This window comes from Halyomorpha halys, unplaced genomic scaffold (genome assembly GCF_000696795.3).
Source record: "Halyomorpha halys isolate HHAL.00 unplaced genomic scaffold, Hhal_1.1 Scaffold510.1, whole genome shotgun sequence".
Taxonomy (NCBI): Eukaryota; Metazoa; Arthropoda; class Insecta; order Hemiptera; family Pentatomidae; genus Halyomorpha; species Halyomorpha halys.
In genome coordinates, this window is record NW_027115101.1 from 192552 (window position 1) to 212988 (window position 20437).

The following is a 20437-nucleotide window of genomic DNA, read 5'->3' on the forward strand; positions in this document are numbered from 1 at the left end:
TAAATTAAAGAAATTATTTCATTGCTGTTGTTGAAAGCATCGATATCTTCAGGTGACATCTTAAAACGTGTTGGGAGGAATATTCTGAAGGGGTTGCCATGGTTCTTTAACGTAGCGACCAACGCAATTCCGAACTTTTTTTGTATATGCTCCAACTCGCCGAGGATGTATGCCCGTCCAATTTCTATATCAATCAATTTATGCACTAGACGAGGATCATCTACGTATCAGAGGAGGCGTCCGAGTTTGCTTAGCCTCTGAGTAGTGAGAATATGGGGGAGCTGGGACACTTCCGTGGGCAGCCAATCAGAAGCCAGCACTTTGGTGACGTCACATATGGCGGGAGATTTTAATTCAAATATTCGGCTCGATCCACCCTTATCCACTCGAGCGGTCTGTCACGTGACCAGTCACGTGATCATTAGGCTGCCTATGGGAGGCTAGTATTTGGTCACGTGACCTCCTGGCGGGAGATTTAAATTTAGTTCGATATAACCTTAACCCCTCACGTGATCTTTAGGCCACGCCCTCTTTTAAGTCATGTGACTGGCACCAGGGGCTGAGTCTACCTGGCCGCCATTTTGTTTTTAAAAGCCACCATTTTATTATGAGGGTCTCGCGTCCTTTTTCTTTTCGTTCACCGCCATATTGGCAGGGGCTGAGTCTACCCGGCCGCCATTTTGTTTTTGTAGCCACAATTTTATTATGAGGGTCTCGCGTCCTTTTTCTTTTCGTTCACCGCCATATTGGCAGGGGCTGAGTCTACCCGGCAGCCATTTTATTTTATATTGCTGCCATTGCATAAGAGGGTCTCGCGACATTTTTCTTTTCGTTCAGCACCATATTGGCAGGGGCTGAGTGTGCACAGCTGCCATTTTGTTTTTGGTTGTTGCTATTTTTATTATGAGGGTCTCGCGACCTTTTTCTTTTTGTTCAGCGCCATATTATGAGGCTGAGTGTACCCGGCCGCCATTTTATTTATAAGGGTCTTACTATTTTCTTCTTTTCGTTCACCGCTATATTGGTCACGTGACTTATGGGATTGGCAGAAACTATGCGTACCCGGGCGCCATTTTCTTTTTGATCGCCGCTATTTTATTATGAGGTTCTCGCGACCTTTTTCAATTCGTTCACCACCATATTGATCACGTAACGTACGGGTTGGGTAGAGGCACAATGTACCCGGGCACTATTTTATTTATAAGGGTCTTACTATATTCTTTTTTTCGTTCACTGCCATATTATGCCATATATGGTCACGTGACTTATGGGATTGGCAGTGGCTGAGCATAATCGGAAGCCATTTTCTTTTTTATCGCCGCTATTTTATTATTAGCGTCTCACAATTTTTTTATCTTCGTTCACCGCTATATTGGTAACATGACCTATGAAATTGGCAGAGGATAAGTGTACCCGGAAGCTGACACATTTTCTTTCTTGATTGCCACCATTGCATTATGAGGATCTCGCGTTACCCCCACCACTTATTGATGGATCAGGTACCCACTTTATACTACAACCAGTGGCTGAGTGTGCCTATCCGCCATTTTGCTTTTGTACTGTTTGAGAGGTTTACTGGTTTTGAATGAGGCTGAGTCTATTATTATGGGTCTCACGACCTGTTTCTTTTCTTTCACCGCCATATTGGCCACGTGACTTATGGAATTGGCACAGGATGAGTCTACCCGGACGTCATTTTGTTTTTATGTCATCGCCATTTTCATTATGGGGGTCTCGCGGCCTTTTTCTCTTCGTTTCCCGCCATATTGACCACGTGACTTATGGAATTGGCAGAGGCAGAGTGTACCCAGCCGCCATTTTCTTTATTAATCGCCATAATTTTATTATGAGGGTCTCGCGACCTGTATCTTTTCTATCACCTCCATATTGGCCACGTGACTTATGGCTTTGGCAGAGGATGAGTCTACCCGGACGCCATTTTGTTTTTATGTTGTCACCATTTTCATTATGAGGGTCTCGTGTCCTTTTTCTTTTCGACGCAGCCATATTGATCATGTGACTTATGGAATTGGCAGAGGCTGAGTGTACCCAGCCGCCATTTTGTTTTTGATCGCCTTAATTTTATTATGAGGGTCTCGCGATCTGTTTCTTTTCGTTCACCGCCATATTGTGAGGCTGAGTCTTCCTGGACATCACTTTGTTTTTATGTCGTCGCCATTTTTATTATGAGGGTCTCGCGGCCTTTTTCTTTTCGTTCAGCGCTATATTGTGAGGCTGAGTGTACCCGACCGCCATTTTCTTTTTTTATAGCCATCATTTTATTATGAGGGTCTTGTGACCTGTTTCTTTTCTTTCACCGCCATATTGGCCGACCGCCATTTTCTTTTTTTATTGCCATCATTTTATTATGAGGGTCTTGCGACCTGTTTCTTTTCTTTCACCGCCATATTGGCCCCATGACTTATGGAATTGGCTGATGCTGAGTGTACCCGGCCGCCATTTTCTTTATTAATCGCAATCATTTTATTATGAGGGTCTCGCGACCTGTGTCTTTTCTTTTACCGCCATATTGGCCACATGACTTATGGAATTGGCAAAGGATGAGTTTATCCGACTGCCATTTTATTTATGAGGGTCTTGCTATCCTCTTCTTTTCGTTCGCCGCCATTTTACTTATAAGGGTCTCGCGATCCTCTTCTTTTCCTTCACCGCCATATTGGTCACGTGACCTACGGGTTTAGAGGCATGTACTCGGCCACCATTTTGTTGTTTATTTAACGCCACCAGTTTATTGAGTGGGTCTCACGATTCTCTTCTTTTCGTTTGCAGCTAGTTTATTAGGAGGGTCTCACAATCCTCTTATTTTTGTCACCGCCATGTTTATTACGAGGGTCTCGCGATCTTTTTCTTTTCGTACTGGTTAAACCTAAAATATAAACACTGATATGTTGGACCTGTAACTTCTAATCCCTTCGATGAATGTAAACAAGGGACTTGAACAAAAAACTGAGAGATAAATAGATCTGTTACTATGTAGGAGTTTGTAATCTCTCTTATCTATTAATACTTTCGACTTTGAACTATAATACTTTTTATTTTAGTTTCCTCAGCGTATATCAACAAAGCATCATTTAATTCCCTAAGGATTAAATGTTAAACAGGCAATACCTAAAACATAAACACAGATATTGGTCTCGATTATAATCTTTATCAGTAAATTTACTGATAAAAATGTCGCGAGACCCTTGTAATAAACATGGCGGTGAACAAAAATTAGAGCATTGTGAGACCCTCATAATAAACTAGCCGCAAACGAAAAGAAGAGGATGGCGGCTGGGTACACTCAGCCTCAGCCAATTCCATAATTCACGGGATCAATATGGCTGCGACGAAAAGAAAAAGGCCGCGAGACCCTCATAATAAAAATGGCGACGACATAAAAACAAAATGGTGTCCGGGTAGACTCATCCTCTGCCAATACCATAAGTCACGTGGCCAATATGGGGGTGAAAGAAAAGAAAAAGGTCGCGAGACCCTCATAATAACATTATGGCGATTAATAAAGAAAATAGCGGCTGGGTACACTCAGCCTCACAATATGGCGCTGAACGAGAAAAAAAGGTCGCGAGACCCTCAAACGAAAAATAACATCAATAAAAACAAAATGGCAGCTGGGCACACTCAGCCCCTGCCAATATGGCGCTGAACGAGAAGAAAAAGGTCGCGAGACCCTCTTATGCAATGGAAGCAATAAAAAAAATGGCGGTCGGGTAGATTCAGCCTCTTCCAAAACCAATAAGCCACTCAAACAGCATAAAAAACAAAATGGCGGCCGGGCACACTCAGCCCCTGGTGGCAGTCACGTGACTTAAAAGAGGGCGTGGCCTAATGATCACGTTATGATCGTCCCGCGATTTTTTTCTTTTCGTTCACCGCTATATTCGTAACATGACTTATGGAATTGACAGAGGATGAGTGTACCCGGGTGCCATTTTCTTTTTTGATCGCCGCCATTTTATTATGAGGGATTCGTGACCTTTTTCAATTCGTTCACCCCCATATTGATCACGTGACTTTCGGGTTTAGTGGCGTTTATCCAGCCACTATTTTGTGGCTGTTTTTTTAACGACATTTTAATTTATATTAACGCGACATTTTAATTTTCGCTCTGCGCCATATTGATCACGTTACTTACGGATTAGGCAGAGGCTGATTGTACCTGGCACCATTTTCTTTTTGATTACCGCCATTTTAATATGAGGGTTTCGTGACCTTTTTCAATTCGTTCAGCGCCATATTGTGAGGCTGAGTGTACCCAGCCGCTATTTTCTTTATTAATCGCCATAATTTTATTATGAGGGTCACGGGGATATTGATTAAGTGACTTATGGGATTGACTGAGGATGAGTGTACCCGGTCACCATTTTTATTACGAGGGTCTTGCGATCCTCTTCTTTATGTACACCACCATATTGGTCACAGGACTTATGGGATTGGCAGAGGATGAGTGTACCTGGCAACCATTTTCTATTTTGATCGCCACCATTTAACTATGAGGGTCACGCGACTTTTTTTTTCGTTCACCGCTATATTGGTCACGTGAAGTACGGGTTTGGTAGAGGATATGGTAACCCGGCCGCTATCTTATGTATAAGGGTCTTACTATCTTCTTCTTTTCGTTGGCCGCCATATTGGTCACGTGACAAATGGGATTGGCAGTTATGAGTGTACGCAGCCGCCATAATCTTTTTTGATTGCCTCCGTAACTTTATAATCAGGGTCTCGCGACCTTTTTTTTGCGTTCACCTAAATGACGGCTGGGTACACTCCACCCAAACCCGTACGTTACGTGACTAATATGGCGGTGAACGTAAAAAAGAGGATCGCGTGACCCTCGTAATAAATATGGCGGCCGGATACATTCAGCCTTTGCTAATCCCATAAGTCACGTGGTCAATATGGTGCTGAACGAAAAGAAAATTGCCGGGAGACCCTCATAATACAATGGTGGCTATCAAAAACGAAATAGCGGTCGGGTACACTCAGCCTCAGCCAATCCCATAGGTCATGTGATCAATTTGGCGGTGAACGCTAAAGAATAAGGTCGCAAGACCCTCATAATAAAATAGCGTCGATAAAATAGTAAATGGCGCCCGAGAACGCACAGCATCTGCCAATCCTATAAGTCACGTAACCAATATGGCGGTGAAGAAAAGAAGAGACCCTCATAATGAAAATGGCAACCGGGTACACTCATCCTCTGCCAATCCGGTAAGTCTTGTGATCAATATGGCGGTGAACGCAAAAGAAAAATGTCGCGACACCCTCATAATAAATTGGCGGCGATCAAAAAGAAAATGGCGACCGGGTATGCTCAGCATCTGCTAATCCTATAAGTCACGTTATCAATATGGCACAGAGCGAAATGAAAAAAATTGCGAAACCGTCGTGCTAATAATGGTGGCGTTAAAAAAACAACAAAATGGTGGCGATAAATAGAAACAAAGAAATGTCGGCTGGGTACACTCATCTCTGCCAATCCTATAAGTCATCAAAAGACTGCGATCTTTTTTTTTCGTTCACCGCCATATTGGTCACGTAACGTACGGGTTTGGTAGAGGCTGAGTGTACCTGGGCGCCATTTTCTTTTTTGATCGCCGCCGTTTTATTATTTGGGTCTCGCCACCTTTTTCTTTTCGTTCACAGCCATATTGGTCTCGTAACGTACGGGTTTGGTAGAGGCTGAGTGTACCCAGGCGACATTTTCTTTTTTGATCTCCGCCGTTTTATTATTTGGGTCTCGCACCTTTTTCTTTTCGTTCACCCCCATATTGATCAGGTAACTCACGGGTTTGGCAAAGGCTGAGTGTACCTGGGCGCCTTTTCTTTTTGATTGCCTCCATTTTATTATGAGGGTTTTGCAACCTTTTTCAATGCGTTCCCCGCCATATTGATCACGTGACTTACTGGTTTAGTGGAGGCTGAGTGTACCCGGCCGCCATTTCATTCATAAGGGTCTTCCTATTCTCTTCTTTTCATTCAGCGCCGTATTGTCACGTGACTTACGGGTTTAGTAGCGTGTAACCAGCAGCCAGTTTGTGTTCGTTTTTAAAACCATTATTTTTAGCACGATGGTCTCGCGACCTTATTCTTTTCGTTCAGCACCGTAGTGATCACGTGACTTACGGGTTTAGTAGGGGCTGAGTGTACCCAGCCGCCTTTTTCTTTTTTGATCGCCACCATTTTATTATCAGGTTCTAGCGACCTTTTCCTTTTGTTCAGCGCCATATTGGTCACGTAACTTACGGGTTTAGTGGCGTGTACCTAGCCGCCATTGGTTTTTTTTAACTCCGCCAGTTTATTAAGAGGGTCTTGCGATCCTCTTCTTTCAGTTCACCACTATTTTATTATGAGGGTCTCGCGACCCTCTTCTTTTTCTTCACCGCTATATTGGTGACGGGAATTACGGCTTTGGTAGAGGCTGAGTGTACCCGGTCGCCATTTTATTTATAAGGGTCTTGCTATGCTCTTGTTTTCGTTCGCCGCCATTTTACTTTTGAGGGTCTCGTGATCCTCTTCTTTTCCCTCACCGCCATATTAGTCGCTTGACTTACGTGTTTAGTGGCGTGTATTATGAGTATCTGGGGAGATTTAGAAGAAGGAGAAATTTAGCTTGTCATAATCTTAACCACTCATAACCTCAGGTACCCACTTTTATACTAATACCAGGAGCTGAGTGAGCCCAACCACCATTTTGAATTTTTTTCGCCGCCATTTTATTACGAGGGTCTTGCGATCTTATTCCTTTTGATCACTGCCATATTGGTCACTTTCAACCTTAATCCCCTCAGTTCTTAATCTTTTAGTGTAAATAATTTGAACTGGTTAAACCTAGACACTAATATGTAGACCTTTATCTTCTAATCTCTTGGATGAATGTATACAAGGGACTTGCAACTTGTATAATCCCAAAAACATAAACAAACTGAGAGATAAATTGATCTATTACTAAGTAGGACTTTTTAATCTCTCTTATATTTTAATATTTTTTACTTTGAACCATAACACTTTCTATTTTAGTTTCCTTGGCGCATATCGACAAACCAACATTTCCTAGACTCAGCCTCTTCTAAAAACAGTAATCCTCTCAAATTATTAATTCAAATCAACACGCATTAAAACAAAATGGCGGTCGAGCACACTCAGCCCCCGGTGGCAGTGACGTGACTTAAAAGAGGGCGTGGCCTAATGATCACGTGAGTGGTTAAGGTTATGTCGAACTACTCAGCCCCTGACAATTTGGCGCTGAACGAAAAGAAAATGATCGCGAGACCCTCATAATGAATTGGTGGCGATCAAAAAAGAAAATGGCGCACGGGTACACTCATTCTCTACCAATCCCATAAGTCACGTGATCAATATGGTGGTGAACGAAAAGAAAAAGGTTTCGAGACCATCGTAATTAAAATGTGTGCGATCAAAAATAAGATGGCGGCTGGGTACACCCAACCTCTTCAAAACCCATAAGTCACGTGACCAATATGGCGGTGAACGAAAAGAAAATGGTCGCGAGAACCTCATATTAAAATGATGGCGACCAAAAAAGAAAATGGCGCCCGGATACACTTAGTCTCAGCCAAACCCTTAAGTCACTCTACCAATATGGTGGTGAAAGAAAAGAATAATGTCGCGAGACCCTTGTTAAAAAATGGCGGCGATCAAAAAACAAAATGGCGGACGGGTACACTCAGTCTCTCCTAAACCCGTAAGCCTCTCAAACAGCGTAAAAACAAAATGGCGGCCGGGCACAAACAGCCCATGGTGGCAGTCACGTGACCTAAAAGAGGGCGTGGCCTAATGATCACGTGAGTGTTTAAGGTTATGTCGAACTTAATTTGAATTTAAATCCTTTCTAGGGGGTCACGTGACTAAATACTAGCCTCCGACTGGTCGGATAATGATCACGTGAGTAGTTAAAGGTGGGTCGAGCCGAATATTTGAATTAAAATCTCCCACCATAGGTCACTTGACCAAAATGCTGGCTTCTGATTGGCTGCCCAAATCCCTGTGCCAGCTCGCCCATATTCTCACTACTGGTATAGTATCTGGACCTAATAGTTTTATACCTGTGCCGGTTGATATCTAGTTACACTTGTCGTGTATTATAATGTAACCTTTGACTAAGGGGAAATAGAGTAAGTGTGCAGGGACGGAATAGGGAAATTTCCCTCTTGAGTGCGGTTAATATCGTATACTAACCTAAGTCGTCCATAGTCGGGTAGTTCGGGTTATCTTGGTATACTCTGGTCACACAAAAATGTTTTCCCGCCATTTTGGGGGAGCTAAAGTAAATAATTAGCGTTATTTAATTTGAGTATGTAACCTATAACCGAAACTTTCTGTGCATTTATGTCTTTAGAAAAATATAAAAAATATTGCGTAAGAAAAATATGTCACGCATTTGTTCTATTTGAACGTATTTACTGCAATTTTAATATATTCATTACAGATAAGTAAGTACATATTTCTGTTATTCAACAGACACAGTCGGTTTTTACATATAAATTGAGGACAAAGATTATTCGAAATGATTTCAGCAATTTTGGTCCCGAGGTAATAATACTCTTCTTGAACAAAACCTCCATAGGCAAAGTACAATGCGGATTATAATACATTAGACAATACATTAGAACTAGCGGTTGGTCAGAATCCTCTTAGTGTTTGCCGCAATACTTGAATATTTACCTGCCCCTACTTACATCTCCCAACAACCTGATTCGAGGCTGCTACCTGTCTGCATAATCGGTTCATTAAAATACTATCAGTTTGAAATAAGACTAAAAGCTACCATAGTTATCTTCAAGGGCGTAGGAACGTAGGGACAGATATGACAACACAGACCTTTTTTTTTTTTTATTTCTTGCCTTGAAATAATTCAGAAAACTCAAAAAAGTACTAGAAATATTTTCTACCCTTACTTCTTAAATTCCTGATGATCCTCTTAGATTTTTGAAAAGAACCTAATAATATTTAAATGTGTAAAACCTAATAATATTGAATTTTATTCAAAATCCATCAGCATGCAGATTCTCAAGTCAAAATAAAAAATAAAATAAAATTTGTTTTAATTAATGATTTCTCTAAATCGCTTTAAACAATTTTTTTTTTCTATTTTACACATAACGTTTGAATGCAACAGGTAAAAAAAAAAATGAAAACAATTCATGCTTACACCGTAATTTGTGTTTGTTGTTTGTTTTTTTTGGTTAATACAATTCACTTGTTTTGCGGCTGCTATTTTCTTTGAATACAGAGGTCTATCTTACCTTTGTGATATGTTTTAGGTCACTTGTCAAAGGACTTCGTCGAACGGAATAGCTACATTTTCTTGGAATAGAAAAAAAAAAAAAAAACATGAACTAAAGAGGAATGATAAATAATTTGTATTTAACTTAAATTTTAGTGTAAATAATTTTTTTTGTTTTTCCATTAATAAGATATAGTGGTTGAAGAAAGATGTTAAATATTCTTGTACAGGTAAAATGTTCCCGTTTCCTCGTTACTGGCGTATATTAGCTTTACTTGAACAGAGGCACTACTAAAAAAAAGTTAATTTTGAATTTTTTGCATAACGTGTTACAAAGATAGTGTACTTTCACCATAGAGCAGTACATCTTCATTTTCCTTCTAAAACAGATGTGACAATATCATGTACCAAATCTTTCTGGGACAGTGGCACATGGTTAACAGTTGAATTATTTTTAAGAGTGTTAGTTCAGACATTTTTTTTTCGTAAACAGTTAATATTTATTAAATAAATAAATTAAAATATTAATATTTGAACCTGAACTAGTTTTGAACTTGACGATTTTCGAGTTGAAATCAACAGATGTAACTTGCTAAGTTTGGTACGTAGCCGAAATCGAGCGTGGAGTAAATGAGACTGGTAGTCGTGTGATAAGATGACAAATGACAGAATCAATTTCATTTTTCACTGTGATATTTATGCTGATGAGCAAAAAAAAAAATTAATTTATGATAAACCTATATCAATGTGCAATAAATAAGTTTTAGAACATCAATTTCACAACGCATAAATTTCTGATAAATTAATATTTAAACGAAAACATTTAATTCTTTAAATAAAGCCTAGTATTACGTAGTAGTAGTAAAGCCTGGTATTACGAGAACTGTGTGAGTTGAAACAATTATGAATGTAAGACCGATTTTTTCCTGCTCAAAAAATCATTTTTTGGCCCCCCCAAAAATATACCAACCATATTCAGAACTTTCACAATTTATTCTTTAAGACCATGCAAATTGTTGTTGTTGTTTTTTCATTCTAATTATTTTAGATCTTACTTTTTTTCAATTCCAAATTTCTATGCTCTTTTTTACAATTTTGATTGTAATTTCTGAGTTTTTTTTTTTTTTAATTTTGTTTAATTTACAATGAAAATATAACTTGGTTAATTTAAAGATTTTTTTATATACTGGCACATCTTGAAAAATGGGTGGGGTGCTTGTACAATTCATTTATTTTATAAATTTAGTTATATAAAACAAACAACTCTAATTTACAAAAAAAATATATAAGATTATAATAAAGTTTGAAGTCAATATTTGAATAAATAATTCAAAAAGTTTCTATGCTCCTCCTAAGTTATTTATCTCAAGTTTTGTGTAAATCTTTGACTCTAATTTTAAAAATCAAGGCAGGGCTTTAATCAGTAAAATTTGAAAGTAATTTATTAGATTTGAGGATTATGTTGCCCAATACAAATCCCTAATATATTATCCATTCATTGGTAATAACAATTTATAAAGATATCTAATTAGTAACTGGTAAACACGCTTTGAAATAGTGATCTAATTTTAATAGTTTTGTAGGATTCGACTAATTTGAATTAATATAAATAATTTTAGTAATTATTATCCTTGGCATCCTTGAGAAAACAGGTATGAAACATTGCAACACCAAAATTAACTAGGGGGAATCTTTCCTTCCCATCTCTCCTCCAATATTCCATGATTAGAGAGTCCCTTGTATTAAAAACATTTATTTATAGTGAGTATAATAGTTGAAAAAAGGACAAATAGGAATTGGCCGGCATTGATTCATAGTTTTAGCTAATTTTACATAATATATTATATAATATAATATATAGTAAATATATTTTTCAAATTTTTTGTTTTGTTTTTTAAGACTACTCTACTCGCTATAAGTAAATGATTCGAAGGTTTTTACCTTATTATTTGTTAAAGGATTCTTCAATCAAGGAATATTGGTTTGGTCTAGACTCTGTAGGCACCTAATTAATTTCAAGCCTGTAATACCATAAAGTACAATATTGGGAAAAAATGAAATTTAAAATATTATTTAAAAAAAAAACTATATTCACTTAAAAATAACTATTATATCAATAACAACAAACGTTAATAACTTAAATGTAAATATGAAACATGTTAGTCTTTTTTATATATAGAAAAGTTCTTCCAATAAAAATAAAAGATATACATCTTTCTAACAGATGTACTGCTTACTTTAAAAAATATAGAAACTCGTATAAAAATTATATAATACTGCCTTTCAACTAAGTTTAAGCTAACAAAAATAGTTTCCATGTCTCATTATTATGAAATATTAATCTGTGGTACATTTGGAAATTAAAGATTTTTTTACTACGCAATTTTCCACATAAAATTATTAAAATATTTTTCCACTCAACAGCATCTATGTTTATTTATGAAGCCTCATAAATATTAAAGCTTGTAAAAACTAAATTAACATCTAACCTTTCACTTTAAGATAAAGTTGTATCATGTTAACTGTTTGCTTATACAACTTTATTGTACCACAGGGACCACAGTTTAAGTAATAACTCAAGGCCTTAGTAAGTCAAGTAGTTAGACTTTGTTCATATTTTTTTTCGATTTTATATGAATATAATTCACTTAAAAACAAAACAAATAAATTCGGTTTAATACACATTTGGAACTTTTCCCCTTTAATCTCTTTGTACTTTTCGGACGGTAGCTATGCTGGAGACGGAACTGCCTGAGGTATTCCCGCTGCTATCGGTACCCACACTCTTTTTGAGAGGCGGTGCTTTCGTTTTGGAAACTTGTTTCGTCTCTTTTGTAGTCCTCTTCTGCTCTTTCCCACTATCCGGCTGGTGCGTGACCCTTGGAATTTTGGAATTGGTCTTTTTCAAATTTGGATCTGTAAGGGTTGGTTTTATTATGACCTTGGGCTCAGGCCTTTTCTCCACCTTTTTTTCCATTCTCTTCTCTTCTTTAATGAACTTTTCAGAAGATCCTTTTTCATCATTCTGAGATGTTTCCTCACTATCTGATTGAGGCTTCAGTTGCGCGTAAGAAGTCATGAAGTTGGGTATTGTGTTCCTGTTGGACGGCCTCCTAGCAATGGATGTGGGGGTGTACCTCGGTGGTGGAGGTGGAGGAATTTTTTTAGGATCTATAACAGGCGTCGCCACCGGTAATGACATTCTTTTTGTTCTTGTGTTTTCTCCTTCTAGAGTGACTTGCCTTTCAGGAAAATCTGGGAGAACTTTAGGATAGTTCCTTCTTTTAATGTTATCTAATGCGTCTTGCGAACAAGTAGACGCCACTTCGTCATCGTCCCTGCATGTTACGTTTATGTCTTTGGAATACGAACCGAATGTTTTCAGAACTTTTTCCTCTTTCAGTTTTATGTCTGTCGAGAGAAGTTGAGCCGGATCCGAGTTAGAATGGGAGTGGTTAGGTGCTGCTGCAGATTCCTCTGGATCAATCGCCTCTGATCTATGTAAAGGTTTGAGTGTAGCCCCAAGCCTCCTCTTACCAAAATCCATCGATTTCGTGAGCTCGATTGGAGTCTGCTTGAGGACACTAGCACTTCTTGCACTCGGTGTCGCGTCCACCGCGACTGAGACCTTCTTAACTTTTCCTTTACTTCCCTTGGAGGTAGTCCCTGATGATCCTGCTGTCTCTGAAGACTTGTCAGTCTTCACTTTGCTGTGAGTGCTAACCTTTTCTCGGCTCATCCATTGAGAGACTTTGGTATGTGGATCCATTGTGACGGTAGAAGAACTTCCTTGGCTGTACATTCCAGTCCACTTTCCCAATGTTGATGTTTTTACTTTATTGTGATCGTATAATCGTTCATTCGATTTCAGAATGCTCTTGATCTCACATTTATCCTCCTTTTTATCGTATTCAATTTCTGGAAGACTTGGGCTAGATTCACGTCTATTATACCTCGACATCAGACGCGCCTTTTGAAATTTCTTTTTTTGGTACCAAATGAAGAGAAAGAAGAAGATGTTGATGATTAGGAAACAGACGCCAACTAGGATGACCATGGTGAATGTGAATGCCGAAGCAGAAGTTGCTTCCGGGGGCGAATCTGTTCCTTCTTCTGATTGTTGTGTTGTGGGTGGGGACTTGTCCATGATTGGCCGGATTTCTGTTCTCTTAGATGGGTTGGGGTTGAGGGGGGAAAATGGTTTTGGTTTCGGATAAAGGGCTTCCCACTCTGGTACCAGTCTTCCGAATCCTGGAGGAACTTGCTTCTTCCATGGTCGCTCTAATTCCTAGAACAGTTGTATATTTGGTATAAATCATCATATACATAACTGAAAAGTGATAAAAAACAATCAAAGATTTAATCAGAATAAAATTAATAAATATTAACTATAAAAAAATTAATTTTTTCAATTTAATATTTCATTCCTAATGAAATAGCTTAGTGAAGTTTCCAACCCTTGGAACAGTTATTCTTTCATGTGATGTGAATGATTGAAATGCTATTATACATGCTTACAAATAGATAATGGAATGCACGGAAACACAAAAAGAGAGGTTTAGGGTGAAATTATGGTAGTTATAAGGAAACAGATGAAAGATGTTTCGAACACGAGATGATTTGTGACAAGGGATGATTACCAAACATGACTCATATACCAGTGGTTTCGTTGGCCCGTACAGAGGCTTGAAGTCGTGATGGCCAACGTTCCTCAAGAACATGGGGAGTGTGTGGTCCCAGAAGTCTAGAAAATTGTACCTGTACCTATATTCCAGCTGTGGAGGTATTTCTGAAACAAAATGGAAGTTCTGTTTAAAAAAATATAAATGTTTCCAATTCTAGCAGAGTGAGTATTACTTTTGTTTACTTTTTCCTCAAATAGAGGTAAAAAATATAGTAAATTACACTAAAACCTATTCCTATCCAATAGTAAACAAATTGGGAAGCAAATATATTCCACCTTCTGGAACAGAAATAACTTAGGGATTCCTTTTCAAAAAAAATATTTTATGAAAATTTTTTGTGGTAAATTCAATTGTATTATCATATAATTCTGTACCGTTTGCTTTACGACTCCATTAACAGTAATAGGATTAAATTGGTTCATGAAAATTCACATCGATAACATATCTTGAATACATGATGAAACTGAACATTTCCATAGTAATGGTATGAGTATGTTGACATGATGAGTTAGAACATTAAGTCCTGCACGAAGCAAGAGTTAGAATGGTCCTTAGGTTAAAAAGTTTGGAGACCCCTGATCTAGAGAATAAGCTGAAAAAAGCTTATTAAAAAGTTAAACAACTCTTGATGTTTAAACTAATATAAACTTTGAGTAGATACTTGAGTTAGATATATAAGTACAAATAGAACCATTAAAAAAGATATTAATAACGAGCTTAACTATAACTAACCATAATTAACAAATGTTACCTATTTTAAAGGAGGTTCGATTGATTGGTTCGTACGGTTCCCAACTGATATCTCTTAATTTCCACTCCACTGGTCCTGGAGTCAAGTAGTTCGTCCTTGCTGGTAAATTTGGGTTCCTGCAAAACGTAAAGTGTTGTCAAATTTGATTAAAAATTAGATATATTATATATTGATTCCTTAAAGACGTTCATTTGAAACAGTATTCAGTATGTTTAATTTATTGGATAGAAAATATTATAATGTAAATGTGAAGTTGGAGAACTTTACATTAGAAAGTAAAGAGTGAAATAGCGGATGCACATCCCAAAAATGTAAAAGATGATTTTCAAACCTCATTTCCATGATAATAATTTTAACTATACTCAGTGATTTCTTCATAATTATCAGGATTTAATGCGACGTACATAACGATATAATATTTTCCAATTTTACTGATTTAAATTACCTCGGTGTATTAATTTATTAAGTCATTCTATAACGTGGTTAGAGTGAATAACATTTTATTTATTTCCTTTTAATCTGTTCTTTTTTTTACAGTCAATACAAAACATAATTGGATGTCTATAATATTAATTGTTATACTTACATGGACATTACTTGATTTTTTTTTTTCTAATTCATTAGATATTTTACTATGTTTTATTTTTTCATTTTATTTATTTTTATATTACTGTAGTTCACTCCATGGCACAAAAGCCCATTCTCAATTCCCGTTATGTTATTCAAAAGGGACTGGTTCCAGTATAAATATAAAAAATTGTTATATGAAGTTGAATTGAATTGAAGTTTGTTACTTGAAGTTGAATATCAATCATGCACCCCTACGTGGAGTCTAAATTGTTTTTATTTTATATTTTAATTTTATTCTATGTATGTTAAAGATGGAAACAAGAAATAAAAGGAAAGATGTATTGGGTTCAGAGAGAATATATGATACAAAAAATGATTAATGGGTATGAAAAATATAAAATATAGAAAAAAAGAACAAAAATGAAAACACGAAACAAAATAATATATTACTATTATATATGAGTTTACTCGACTATGCCTATATTTTAGAATATTTAAAAATTGTTTAACTATATTTAAGTATGCTGTGCATTTAGCAACCCAATACAGTTGGGCAGCACATATTTATTTGAATACAGTTTTTCTCTATCTACCTATAACGTGGTTAGAGTGAAACATATGAGTTGTTTAAATGTGTAAACGCTTTCCAGCAATGCACAAAAAGTGCTTCCCACTCGTAAGCCAAGTGTCATTACTATCCTTACACAAAAAATCAAGTACAGTTACACTAAGATGCACAAAGTTTCCGCAATTGTCCTCCATAGTTATTATCAAATGTTGGTAACACAACAAAAAATAACAACAACTATTTTTCTAATCATTTATGCCTCAGTTTATCACATATCAGTTTTTTTTTTTACTGTAAAACTGTTTTCTCTTCCTACCTCTCATCATTTTCTGTAGACTGCAGTCATTAAATTGAATTTTTCTTTACTAATTTCGTGGTGATATAGGTTACTAAAATCCCTATTATATGTCCGATTATATGTCCAAACATTGGTCATTTATTTAAAAAAAAAAAAAAAGGTTCTAAGATGATTAATATAAATCCTGAAAAAAAAATAATATTTTAACTTTAAAATTATATTTGTTACAAACATGTTTATGTGGGTCAATCATTATAGAGATAAAAATCAATTGTATAATAATTCGTAGCTTTTTGATTACTTTAGCATATTAAAAATAAATTATATTTGAAATGTTCATAACGAACTTTTATTGCACTAAAGTAAATCCCAAACCAAAATTTAGTGTAATGATTAATATCAATTAAAAAATATTTATTGTTTTCAACCCGTAAAGATAAGACAACAGTTTTAAAGAAATGTAAATTATTTATAGTGTTAAATAGAAAAGTTTTAATTATTGGAAATTAATCTGGGAATTCTCGCCTTAGGAAAATAGCAGAAGGGCAAACTTTTAAGCCGCAGAGATGATCCCACAACAAGAATTTTTTTAAGAGGTGCTAGATTCTGGGGCTGAATAAATATTCAATGATGCCATAATGCGCAATAAAACAAGATAGTGAATATTGCGCAGAACCCCCTCCCACCATCATACCAAGGCTGAGACGAAACCCCACAGGAAATTAAATTTAACTACCCAAGTCCCCTTAACAGTGGTCTACGCAGATAAAACACATCATAAATTAATGAAAGCTTTTAGCAGCCCTAGTTAGTAGGGGGTAAAATATCCCCCCTCACCGGCAAATCTAGTTGCCACCTACCGCACATTTAAACTTTCAAGAACTCATTCGTCGTATCTAATTTCTTCACACGTGACAGTGATTCGTTGTAATCCTCCGAGATTAAAAAAAAAATATTTCAGAATTACTTGCTGGGAGATAGTAACCAGAAAATTAGTTCTCAATACAATATTTTATTAATCTAATACGAAATATAAGTTTTAATTGTAAAAACTCATTCGTTGAGAACCGGCCTTGTTCCTGTGCTATACCAGCACATCCCACTTCACTATTCAGCAATGTCATCCTGTGGTGGACGTATCCTCGTCTTCTTTGGGCGCGGAATGTACTGGTCGGGAGTCTTTTCCGATGTAGAACAGGCTTTTGATCGAATCTGGCACCCGGGACTGCTTTACAAACTTCGTAAATTCCTACCTCCTACATACTTTCTCATCATTCGTTCCTTTCTCATCGATAGACTATTCCAAGTAAACCACAATGGTTCCTATTTATCCCTCTATTCTCAGTCCGCTGGTGTTTCTCAATGTAGTATCCTTGGTCCCATCCTCTACACCGTCTATATAGCTGACATTCCAACCAATCCTAACACTATCCTCTCCACGTATGCCGATGACACATGTGTGCTCCCTGTTGATAATAACCCATTAATTGTATCCCAAAATCTCTAATCCCATATCACAGCCCTCAAAGAATGGTGTCGTAATTGGAGGATTAAGATAAATTCCAACAAATCCCATCAAATCATCTTTGCCCTTCGTCGTAAACCTACCGACTGACCTACAGTTTCATTTAATAATGTTACTCTTACCCCTGTCGAACAGATCCCCTACCTTAGACTACATTTGGACAAACGATTAAACTGGAATCCTTACACAAGACTGAAAAGATAGGAAACTGCACGTCGATTTCGACTATTACAGCACTTACTAGACAAATGTTCTAAACTTCCAACACATTACAAAGGACTGATTTACATCACTGTAATAATGCCAATCGGGACATATGGAGTTGAGCTTTGGGGCTCCTCTAAACCTTCGAATTCCTCTCGTATTCAATCCTTACAATCCAAAATCCTTCGTAAAATCGTCAATGCTCCTTACTTTGTCACAAATAAAATTATACCTAAAGACCTTAATGTTCCCTATGTAACCGATCTAGCCTGAACCAGATATCACTCCTTCCATTATAAACTCCCTAACCACTCAAACCCCTAGTTTCTAACCTTGCATCCTCTTCCATTCCTGACAATCCTCCGAGGGGTCTGAAAAGAAGACGAGACCAGCTAATGTAAAATGTCATTAGAGTGCTACGAGTGGGTAGTTGCTCTACACGCCTGTAACACTCCATTTTAACTAAGACAGTATTTACTAAATGTATTATGTAATATACAGTTGTAAATTTCAATATTTATTAAAAAAAAAAATACCAGTGGCAAATCTCAAGCATCGAAGAATGTCATTGTCATAGCTGAACATTTGAGTTACATCCACATATGTGAATGTGAAGGCTAAACAGTTCCTTAATTTAACTAAATAATGAATTTTTACCTTAAACTAACGATCTTCTTAGCAAAATAGACCAAAGGATGCTTAGCGCGAATAAAGGGAGATGTCTAACGATCTACTTGGTATATAGGTCAACAGAAGAAAAAATATGGATTTTGAAATTTATTACTTTTGGATGTTAACCACATTAATTGTATGTAATTTTTAATTTTTCCTCCTGAGTAATCCTTCATTTTTAAATGAAACAAACTTTTTGGATAAAGAATCAGATAAATAAATAAATTTTATTTTTAAATACAGAAAAATTAAATGAACATCAAATGAACTATGGATCATTTAATAACCAATGACTTTTATAAAGAATGTATAAATAATATCAATGACACCATATAAGCTAATTTCTTAAAACTGGACAACTATTACAAAGCATTAACTATACAAATATATAATATTATGAATAAATAAACGTACCGTAAATATTGAATAAATAAAAATACCAATTTTCAAACTTGTAAATTATAACAATTTCTATCCTGGAAAAATACCTTATTTCGGTTTTCCTTGAAAAGAGATGTACAATATAAATAATGTAAAAGGAAAGAACCAAAGAGAATTAATTAGCAAAGAATTACAGCATGTGGTCAAATTAGAAAATATTTTGAATTTTCTCGGAAATATAAAAGTGTCATAAATATATATCTTACTCCTAATAATATTAAACAACCATATTGCAAACAATGTTGTCCAAACCTCTTGTCATGTGTGTGTGAAGGTCCTATTTATTATTTATAAGCCCTTCACTTCGTTATGAACTAAAAAAATTAAAACTAAGGTAATAAATAAAAGAATTTAAAACATAAAATCACGTTGGTTGAAATTCCACTTGACCTAACATTAGACATATACTCCTAAAAGATTTATTATTTCTTGGTTAACATCCGAGAGGTGTTCAATTCAGGACAACATGGGACAGAATAAGAGGGGGAAGGAGAGAGGGGAAAGAGAATGAAAAATAATGAAAACGTAGTAAATGATTTGTAGTTTCTGGCCACAATACATATTTTTTAAACTCCAGTGCAATAAGGGCCGTTTGTAACCGAGCGAGTTGAAGCGTATATCTTAGCTGACTTGTGATGCTTCGATAGCCTGCGATTCCGGTTCGAATCAACGCTTGGTGTAGTGGCTTTTATTTCGTAGCAGGCCTACGGAATGCTGCATTATTGTAAGAATAGGTTGATATGTGCTGACTACCAATCTGTATATCAGAAATGACCAGGAAGGAAGTTATAAAACAATATTTACAAACATTAATAATTACTTTTAATATTAAATAAATTGGAATAAAAAATAAATAAGTATCTTGAACTTTTTTATTTTCAAAATATCACAAATATTCTTCTCAAAATTATTCGTTTAAGCGTGGGTCTGATTTTTAAAATATTATAAGTATCCTATTTTTGAGAATTATCTTCTCTAAATGCCTTTATAAACAGTTTTGAATACCATGGTCTCTTTACTACAGCAAGTAATATTTTACCTCAGTTTTCGTAGTTTGAAGTAGGTTCTCAAACTTCAAATTTCCAAACGTAACAGGTATCATTATTGGTCGGATGAGATAACTTTTCTACTCCCCTCCCTGTATTGACATCCCTGACTCTATACGGAGTTCTGGAAAAAATAATTAGCTACGAATATAGTGCATTAATTCACCAGTTACAGACCTTAGAACGATTACATGCTATTTAAATTATTATTAAAATTATTTATACTCTCTTGTAAATAATATATGATACCAGAACGCAACCTCATTAATTATTTCTCCTCCACAAACGTAGGACTTTAATGTTCATGCTGCCCTTGCTTCAAAGGGACGGCTCCTTGGGCAGAGTTATTTGGAAGGGAGGAGCGACCGGCCCTCTGTGTGCAGTAAAATGTAAATTACTCTGGGGAGTT

The 20437-nt window shown here is 36.4% G+C and overlaps 1 protein-coding gene across 1 annotated transcript in view; it reads right to left on the reverse strand.

Moving 5' to 3' along the window:
- Nucleotides 1-11407: 11407 nt before the first annotated feature.
- Nucleotides 11408-20437, reverse strand: part of LOC112210049 (uncharacterized) — a 29839-nt gene continuing 20809 nt past the window's right edge. Inside the window, exons 4-6 of the mRNA XM_024361922.2 lie at nt 14705-14820; nt 13909-14057; nt 11408-13556 (exon numbers count right to left, since the gene is read on the reverse strand). Of these exons, the coding sequence (XP_024217690.2) occupies nt 11970-13556; nt 13909-14057; nt 14705-14820 (1852 nt within the window). The 3' untranslated portion in view covers nt 11408-11969. The remainder of the gene's footprint in view (nt 13557-13908; nt 14058-14704; nt 14821-20437) is intronic.